Source organism: Patella vulgata, chromosome 7 (assembly GCF_932274485.2).
Source record: "Patella vulgata chromosome 7, xgPatVulg1.2, whole genome shotgun sequence".
Lineage (NCBI taxonomy): Eukaryota > Metazoa > Mollusca > Gastropoda > Patellidae > Patella > Patella vulgata.
Genome location: NC_065885.2, coordinates 28,391,296 through 28,401,467, shown reverse-complemented (window position 1 = coordinate 28,401,467; position 10,172 = coordinate 28,391,296). Strand labels below are relative to the sequence as shown.

The following is a 10,172-nucleotide window of genomic DNA, read 5'->3' as shown; positions in this document are numbered from 1 at the left end:
AACCCCATTTCATTTCAGTTTTGAATGTTGTTATTATCATTAAACTTTTATAATCCTTAATTAAGTTAGGTTCCCTTTAGGTACATGTAATTAGAAGGGTATTTCTGGGTGGACAGCAATAAGAGAGAGAGAGAAAAATGGAGTGTAAGTCCACTCGACACAAACTAGGTCATTTCGGGGCTAACACATGGTTCAATTTTATTTCAATAATTCGCTTGCGCATAGGGGTCTTTAGCAATGGGAGGAAACCGGAAAACCCAGAGAAAACCCACGGGGTTGGACAGGCGACCCTACTCCTTGTCACGTACAACCGAGGAATCGAAACCACGCCAATTGACTAAATGACAGACCTTATGATACAGCGCGCACGAGAGAGATATGGTATTTAACGTCCACTCGACACAATCTAGGTCATTTCGGGACTAACACTTGAATCAATTTTATTTCAATAAATCGCTTGCGCGTAGGGGTCTTTTGCAGTGGGAGGAAATCGGAGGACCCGGAGAAAACCCACGAGGTTGGACAGGCGACCCTACTCCTTGTCACGTACAGCCGGGGAATCGAAACCACGCCAGTTGACTAAATGACAGACCTTATGATACAGCGCGCACATTCCCCCTTGTCAGTGATACAGGACGGAGGGCCTGACGAGGACAGTTAGTTGTCTAGTCATTCGGATAGGACGAAAAACCGAAATCCCGTGTACACATTGGCGTACACGTAAAAGATCCCTTGACAGTTGGAATTCGATATAAGAGTAAGCTGTAGTGCCGCTGTCCGGGCAAAATTCCCCTCATAGCACACTGTATGGCGTATGCCCGTCTTCATTAGCCCAGTTCGGAGCAGAACAGTAGGACGTTAAACCCCATTTCATTTCATTTACAGCGCGCACATACTAACCATTTGGCCATCCAACCCCCCTTGGTCAGCATTGACCAAGTATTGTTGTGTACATGTACATCTTGTTATATTTTCATATTTTATCATTGCTTGATAATGACTAGAGAAGCCTAGTCGAAATGTAGCTCAGTAATAAGTAGCAATTATTGTATCCCATAGAATTGGGACCTGTATATTCCAGTTCAATTACTAAATGCCATTGAAACCATTTAGTCATACATGTTATTTTGTACAAATCTTTCACCTGGTTGCTTGCGGTCGGTCTGCGAGCTACCAAACCCTACGTACAGCGAATAATAAGCTAGACGTACCACTAAGTTAGACAATCGCGTAAATACAGCATAACACACAGTGAGTCTGACTCTGATATCTTCCAAATAAATGCAGTGTTGATGCTCTCACAATTGCCATAATGGAAAACCCCAACGATTTGAATATTGTAACATTGCAGAGACAAAGAGTCAAGATCTTTGAAGGGTGGTTCTTCTTGGATATAAATTTTGCTCTGTATGTTAAACCATAGAAATATATACTGACATATATTTCTATGGTTAAACCAGCGGCTGCCAGGCAGGATACGCCCACATTTTGCAAGAGATTGATAGAGAACAAGCTAAACAAAAACCGATTTTTCGTACAATCAACGGCCATAATTCTGGAAATTACGATCCGAAAGGTTTCATCAAAATCGGATCAAAATTATGACCTCTAGAGGGTCCACAACTTTATACCATATTTTTACACTATTTCCGTATGAGGGGCGGCCATTTTGTCCGGCGGTTTTGGTCCGATTTTCACAAATTTCTAACTCAAGCGTCCTTACTGTGTAACGGTGATATATTCAAACGTTTTTTTTTAAAATCGGATAATAATTGTGACCTCTAGAGGGACCACAAGCTAAAAACGCGATTTTCGTACAATCAGGGGCCATAATTCAGGAAGTTACGATCCGGTATGCACAAATATCGAAATGAATCAAGATCTTTGGGTTATAAACATGTATTTCAAGTTTCATCAAAATCAGATGAAAATTGTGACCCCTTAAAGTGATTTTGTTTTAAAAACGGATAATAATTGTGACCTCTAGAGGGACCACAAGCTAAAATTGTGATTTTTCGTACAATCAGGGGCCATAATCCATGAAGTTATGGTCCGATACATGCCAATATCGAAAGGAACCAAGATCTTTGGGAGATAGATCTGTATTTCAAGTTTCGTCAAAATCGGATAAAAATTGTGACCTGTAGAGTGTCCACAAACAAATATGACAATATACGTCTACATGAAAATGTTGGCGTATAAAAATCCTTCAGCTAATTTCCTTTTTGGAAATCTGGCAATTTGTATCCAGATAATTTAAAACAGGGGTGGCATAATATGTGAAAATAACTAATTTATTATCTATGAACATATTTATTTAAGTACAGAACAGTTACTAAATTTAGTAAAAAATAAATGAAATATAATATGTGGTTTTATATACATGATACCTCATTAAGGGTTGCAATATGGGTCAGGTGGCTGTCCCATCTTTTCTGTATTGAACTATGCATTATACTGTAATTTACATGTGTCAAATTTTAAAAGCCAAGACTAAAGTAAGTAATAGTTTATTTATATTATACTTTTACCCTCTTTTTAATGGAAAATCTATTATTTCCACTTTTTTCTTCTTATATGCTATGGTCAGGGTTCTTACTTTTAAAATGTTCATTGTCAGACATTTTACACGTGTTAGGGCAGTGTCTCTCTAATTATATTTATTTACTTTTTTCCCAAAAAAACAGAAACCTCAAACTGATAAAAAATAATTCTGTATTTAACTCAAAGATCTGTTTTCAATTTAAGTAATTTTGATCCACTGTTTTCAATTTAAGTAATTTTGATCCACTGTCTTTTGGCAATACATCCTGTCTTTTAATTGTTTGACTGTCTAATTAAACTAGAGCCCTGATTAAGCCTGTAAGAAGGTGGTTTAAATGTGACATGTATTAAATATAATTAATGGTTTTTAAAATGCACTTATTTTATCAAATATAAAATAACATTTCATATATAAAATATAATATCATTTTTTTTTATTAAAATAATAGAAAAATAAGGAAAATATTAACATACTTTGCACAATAACAATGCAACAATTAAATATATTGTTGTCATTACAAAATATTAAAAATCAATTATATGTTCATATATTTGATTAAAACATTGTTCTTAATGTATATTTACACAACAGAAACAAAAAAATGTTAATTTGATTTAAAATATGAAGTGATTTAAAAACTTAAATTCGATGCATTTGTCAGAATTCGGTATACTAGCTGAAATGAGATTATGGTATAACCTTTGGCAATGAAATTTGAGGTTTATGGGTAGATTCTGGTTTATAAATATATTTGCATATGTATATTTAATAGGACAAGAAACAAATCATTCTAATTTCAATATCAACATTTTGTTTCATTTTTTTTCAGTTGTCTACTCGCAGATTGTGATTGGTTGACATCAGAACAACTGACCAATCAATCCCTTTGATACAGAGAAATTAAGAAATCATTTAATATGCTTTGATTATCAAGAAATTTGATGGATTGTCTAATAAAAATCAAAGCTATCATTAACTAATACTGTTGTAAAATGTCTAAAATTTCCTAATCATTAAAACAAAATTATCCATAATGTGTGATTTTTTTTCTTAAAGTGGTAATGGAATTTGTTGCCATTAATTAGTCTTGAATCATACTAAGATAGGTACTAGCCATATTTCTCATAATGCCTATTGTTTATCTGTGAAAATGTCATTTACTTACTGTAAACAAACATTATTTATTAAAAGTTAATGATCTCCATTTTAGGGATTTTTAAACACTTGCAAACTACAACAATGTTAGAGTTAAATCTCATCAATGAATATCAGTCCACAAAAATGGTTCAATCAGTATTTACAAAGACCTGATGAATTGAAAATTTAACAACGTTCACAATCTTCTGCAAAATAGGATATGGTCTTTGTTAATTCAAGCTGGGGAATTATCTATGGTTGATATCATGGATTAAGCAGCAAAAAAACCCAACAGATATTGTCTGAAAATTACAAATGGCAATCTGCAGCTATCTACAGCTATAAGAATACAGTATTTCAGAAAGGATGCGGCTAGTAAGATTCCTTAAGTTTATAGATGGCCATGATTGGTTTTTAAAAAATAATAACAATATTATTTGTTCATGGGTTTTTTGTTCATGGGTTTTGACATTTTGATATTCAATTGCTAATGATATAGATTAAATAAAAAAATGTAATTTAAAAATAGCTACTAATCACGTGACATTTTAATTTGAAAATAAAAATGGAAGCAAACCTTAAATTTTAATGGTCCCAGTGTTCGTGTTTACAATAATGGTGATATTATATGAATACATTTTGCTTTAAAATGAATGGAATAAAATATATTTAACATAAAAAAATTAAATGTAGTTCAAGAAATAAAAAATATAATGTAAAATAAACTGAATTGTGACAATGATATTTTGAAAGACATTTTCTAACAACTATAATGTGGTTATAAGATATATTTGTTAGATTTGTTCAGTTAGGAAGAATTGACTAATAACTTAACAAGGGTCTGAACAAAGCCATAATTCACCCTTTATTTTGGCTTATGAACTAAACCCTGTGTTGACCGATAATAAACAATTCCAATAATGCTATTTTACATCTACACACTATAAGGCACATCTAATATCTTCAATATAGGTTCCATACAGGTTCCTTCCCACCTTCTATTTCAGATTCAGTATACCTAGCTAAATACAAGTTATTTTACTCTAAACCTTACAAACATTTATGTGGTAAAATACGGTAAATATAGTAATCGATGTACTGATATAGAGAACCCTGAATAGAATTTGTGCTGTACACTGTTTTACTCTGTACCAAACAAACGTTTATGTGGTAAAATACTGTAAATATAGTTGCCAATGCATAAAAACAGAACTATGAATATAGTTTGTGCTGTACACTGTTTACCAGTTGATATCTTTCTATTCTTTCTCCTGTAGTGTCAATGCACTTAATTTTTTCTGTAAAATTTAAAATATTTTGATATAATTAATAATGAGTTATTAATTCCAAGATATTTCTTTACCCTACCCATGACAGCTTATTCAAATACTGTTCGTACCTTTGAATGCTGACCGGAAGATGCCTACACAGGATATTTGAGATGCGCCATTCATCAACAGCCGAAAAGTGAAGTTAGAATATAAAATAACTACTGCACATTCAGGTTTAAGCATATTTTTTTTTCCTTCCCCCTGCCCACACCTTTCACTCTTTGATAATCTTGATTTCTTTCTACAGTCATTCCGACAAATTTTCACTCCAGATCTCAGATATTATGTAGAAAGGAGGTGAAACGGTAAGACCAGTGTACTAGGAAAAGCAGAGTAAAAATACATGAATATTAAAGTAAAGTTGTACAAACCTCAAATGATGAATTGTTATTAAGTTTTCGGCAAGCTAATACTGCATCATGTATACTGACAAATAACCATTCTTTATACATAGTCGTATAAAAATCTGTCTTCTCAAACATTTCACGAATACCAGCTATAATAATAAACACAAAATATACATGGGTGAACATGGTTTAAATCAGTGGTTATGGAATTTTGCTACAGGACAGCATATCTACCACAAAAGACCCCAGTGTCAAGTGTTCTGAATGAGTAAGCATACCCCACAACCTTGTTCCTGAAACAATGACTACAAGTTTTACAACTTCTGGATGTTGCTAGATTGCTTTACAATTCCCAAACTTATAACTAAGTTAATTCCAGTAGCATCTAATCAGAGGTTGTGACACAAAACACTCAAATCAAATATAGCGACCTCCACGGAAATCTGAACATTGACCGAACCTTGAACTTTGCAACTCGATTATCACTGGTAGACATTTTAACTGGAAAGCGTGAGACTTGGTATTTGCAATGATTGAGGAAACTGATAGCCTTCAAGCTAGGTGAATACCCAAATCAAAATTAGTGCCGAAATATCCGGGGTATTTGTGTGAAGGCCTTGATTAAAGATGTATGGAGCTAAATCAAGATCAGGCTTCTATTGAAGATGATCCCACCTTATGTTTGATACCATTCACAACTTGAGGCCAAAGATTCAATATCAGAGACAGATACAGTGATTATAAATTAGGTAATTTTGGGAATCCCAAATCTATTTCCTTTAAGGTTGGATCTCAGTGATTTCGAGATCATTCTTAAAAATAATCCCCAAACCCCAGGAAAATAATATGCAACCAACAAACTTAACGAGACCCTTACATTGGTATTAAAACCATTTAATATTTTACAAGTTGATAATGGGTTGCTGCACAAAACATACACAGGGTTAAAGCAGCATTAAAATCCATAACCTTTATATAGTCTTGTAAAATATATTGCTCTGGTATTATTATCTATAGATTAGCTAAATGTACCTTTGCACTGTGCTAAATAAACTTGGATGTCAATTGTTTTATATTCATTTATTATCTGTCAAAATAAAACATATTAATATATCATTAAAAAGTAACAAATAAAACAATTTAATAAAGGGTATTACATGAATTAAAAGGCAATGTCTCGTAGCTTTTGAAGAAAGAAATGCTGCTATTCAGGAAAAATTTTCCTTCCTAACACTTCACAGTAAATAACTGCATGTTGGTAACAAAATAACCTAAACAAGGCTCAGATATTCAGCTACAGTATCAACATTATAACTGACTGAAGTAACCATAGAAAATAACATACCTGTCCTAGTACTTTAACACCTACAGAATCAACATAACTCATAGTTGAACAATCTATTATTATAGAATGTACATTATCTTGTGATTTATAACCATTGAGATTTAGGTCCAGATCAGCTGTATCAGATGTTTCGGGTGTGGCTTCAACAGCTACCTTTGTCTCAGATGATCCATTCTAAAATATTTAAATTTAGAGATTCTTACAGCAAGGGTTATAACTCCAGCAATAATTCTTTTCCAAAAATAAAAAGACATTCTATCATATTTTTAATATCTTTTTAAAATATTTTTCTCTTTGTAGAATGTTTTTTTTATCATACCTGAATTTGTTCTTGTTTTTCTATTTTCTTCTGTATTTTGTCCCTCTTCCTTCTAATTTTCTTCACTATTTTAGGATCAACAGTTAATTTATATATTTGATTTTTAAAATGCTCAGCATTGGCGAAGAACAGGGCGGCATCAATTCGGAATATTTTTATACCCTCTATTTCATGTACCTGAAAAATAGTGATCCAATTACATGTGACCTTATAAAATTTCATTAAGTCATATTTACTTTAAGCCTCTTTGAAAGACTTATGCATTTAATCATTTTCTCCTTCAAACACATCTTGGATTGTCTGCAAATGAAGACATTCTTCAAATTTCATTCAAATCAGAACACATTCTTGACACAGAGAACTATCTACATTGAGATTAGATCTTTGCCCTGAATGGCTGCCATATCCAAAAAGTAGTATACTATTTTGTAATACAATTCTACTCTGTTTCACGTCTGTCATACACACAAAGACTAAATAAACCTTTTCGATTTTATTAAGTGAAATTATACTCAAAGTCTGCTTAGTGTTTTCAACTAAAATTGTTGATTTAGGAATTGAAATGTCAAGAGCTAATTTCAGCCAGTCAGCATAAGCTTAGTAGAATCATAACAGTGTGTGAAACCTTCAAGCAATCAACTGACAACATGAGTTGACTAATTAAAATGTCTTTGACATTAATACAAATTAAAATCCAAGATAACCCATCAAAGAATGATCTAATATGAACAGGAATGAATCCAGAGAATTGAAACATGTCACCAATCCCAAAAAATATTAAGTATAAATATTTGTGATAACATCTATAATACTATACATACTGCTTCATAAACAGATACATCACGATATATGTCGGTACCATCTACCTGACCTAACACACATGTATATGGTCTGAAATATGAAAATACTTATTTATACCAACCAAATATCATTTTAAATATTTGTTTTATTTGAGAATGTTTTGCTTTAAAGTTGACTATTCTAATGATTCTGTCAATGCCATTACCAGTATTAACAAATTTTACATAAGAAACCATAATTGAGTCATCTATTCGATCCCTCTAAACATATTCTTTAATATCTGTATGGATATTTGTAATGACCAGGAGAAATCAAATTGTATAACCATTCAAATATCTACATGTAACGTATATAAATTAACTAACAAATATATTTCGGTGCCAATCAATTTAAACCAGGGGCTGCCAGGCAGGATACGCCCACATTGTTCAAGAGATGGATAGAGAACAAGCTAAACAAAAAGCGAATTTTTCGTAACATCAAGGGCCATAATTCAGGAAGGTACAATCAGATATGTGCTTGGTCCGATTTTCATGACATTCGAACTCAGCCAACAATACGGTGTAACGGTGACATATTCAAACGTTTTTTTTATATCAGGTAATAATTGTGACCTCTTGAGGGACCACAAGCTAGAAACACGATATTTCGTACAATCAGGGGCCATAATTCAGGAAGTTACGATCTGATATGCGCGAATAGAGAAAAGAACCAAGATCTTTGGGTTATAAACATGCATTTCAAGTCTCATCAAAATCGGATGAACATTGTGACTTCTAGAGTCCACAACCTTGATATACCATATTTTTACACTATTAGCGTATGAGGGGCGACCATTTTGTCCGGCAGTTTCGGTCCGATTTTCACAAAATTCGAACTCAACCATCATTCGGGAGTAATGGTGATATATTCAAACGTTTATTTAAATTGGATAAAAATTGTTAACTCTAGAGGGACCTCAAGCTTAAAACGCGATTTTTCGTACAATCAGGGGCCATAGTTCAGGAAGTTACGGTCCGATATGCGCGAATATCGACAGGGACATATATTTTGGGGTTATAAACTTCCATTTCAAGTTTCAACAAAATCGGATAAAAATTGTGACCTCTATAGGGTCCACAAGCTAAAAACGTGATTTTTCGTACAATCAGGGGCCATAATCCATGAAGTTATGGTCCGATACATGCCAACATAGGAACCGAGATCTTAGAGAGATAAACCTATATTTCAAGTTTCGTTGAAATCGGATAAAAATTGTGACCTGTAGAGTGTCCACAAACAATTGTGGACGAACAGGAGCGACGACAATATACGTCCACATGAAAATGTGGGCGTATAAAAATAGTAAGTGATCATCATTTTAAAAAATATCATCACTGACCTCTGTGACCTTGCTATCACAGTTAAAAGTGCGAACCCAACTCCAGCCATCAAACCATAGTCGACATCTAATAGTACTGTAGCTAGAAAACTCACAGACCAAACAGCCTACAAAATAAATATATATCAATAATAAAGGCCCAACATTCTTGATAAAATACAAATATATAGCTTGCATCAATCCAAAAGCACAACAATTTGTTACCTATGTTAATTCCTTATCAAGAGAAGTGGTACATGTATTAGATGTTTCAGAAAGACTAAGTATCCCATACCAAATGCACAGCACAATTTTGCTTGTCTAATTAAATATTCCTTTGACAACAGTTATTTGTGTGGTCTGGGCCTTGAAGAAAGATATCCATAAAATAATGTAAATATACCCGTCTTTATTAGCCCAATTGATGTAGAACAGAAGAAAGTTAAACTCTACTTCATTTATAATATATAATATGATACTTACAAAATCTATAATCGAAATACTCCATAGTCTCTTGAGATCGAGGAACTGTTTAAACATTCCTTTTAATGCTACTATAATTATAGATGCCAAGACAAACTGAAAATAAAACAATAAGTTTCTGATCCATGATCAATATATTATAGGTTTAATCTATAAGTAGGGATCGGGTTGTAATAATATAAAGTTAGTGGATTTAAAAATAAATGTTTCAATCATGATTTTAGGACCATAACATTTTTGGGTGTAAAAAATAGGGAGATGAATATCTTATGTGATGGAATTTTGACCCAATCACCAATCCCATAAAGACCTCTGAAATGTAGGAACTGTAGAAATTGTGAATGTCGATGACCAATGGATGCTAGGAGATGGTGTCGACAGTATACATAAGCATTTAATTTTAAAAACTAGTGTACTTACATTTGGCAATGATTTAAAGTATGGACCAATAACCAATAATACTACAACTAGTAAACAACTTGATACCATTCCACATATCTATAA

General features: G+C 32.9%; 1 protein-coding gene across 5 annotated transcripts in view; it reads right to left on the bottom strand.

Moving 5' to 3' along the window:
* Window positions 1-2,275: 2,275 nt before the first annotated feature.
* The window catches only part of LOC126827184 (prestin), a 51,090-nt gene continuing 43,193 nt past the window's right edge, over window positions 2,276-10,172 (bottom strand). For all 5 annotated transcript variants that reach the window (XM_050556422.2, XM_056102367.1, XM_050556421.2 and 2 more), the window contains 9 exons: window positions 10,089-10,166; window positions 9,669-9,764; window positions 9,207-9,313; window positions 7,846-7,915; window positions 7,025-7,201; window positions 6,706-6,879; window positions 6,393-6,447; window positions 5,385-5,509; window positions 2,276-4,980 (listed from right to left, as the gene is read on the bottom strand). In XM_050556422.2, coding sequence (XP_050412379.1) covers window positions 4,942-4,980; window positions 5,385-5,509; window positions 6,393-6,447; window positions 6,706-6,879; window positions 7,025-7,201; window positions 7,846-7,915; window positions 9,207-9,313; window positions 9,669-9,764; window positions 10,089-10,166 — 921 coding nt within the window. In that variant the 3' untranslated portion in view covers window positions 2,276-4,941. The remainder of the gene's footprint in view (window positions 4,981-5,384; window positions 5,510-6,392; window positions 6,448-6,705; window positions 6,880-7,024; window positions 7,202-7,845; window positions 7,916-9,206; window positions 9,314-9,668; window positions 9,765-10,088; window positions 10,167-10,172) is intronic.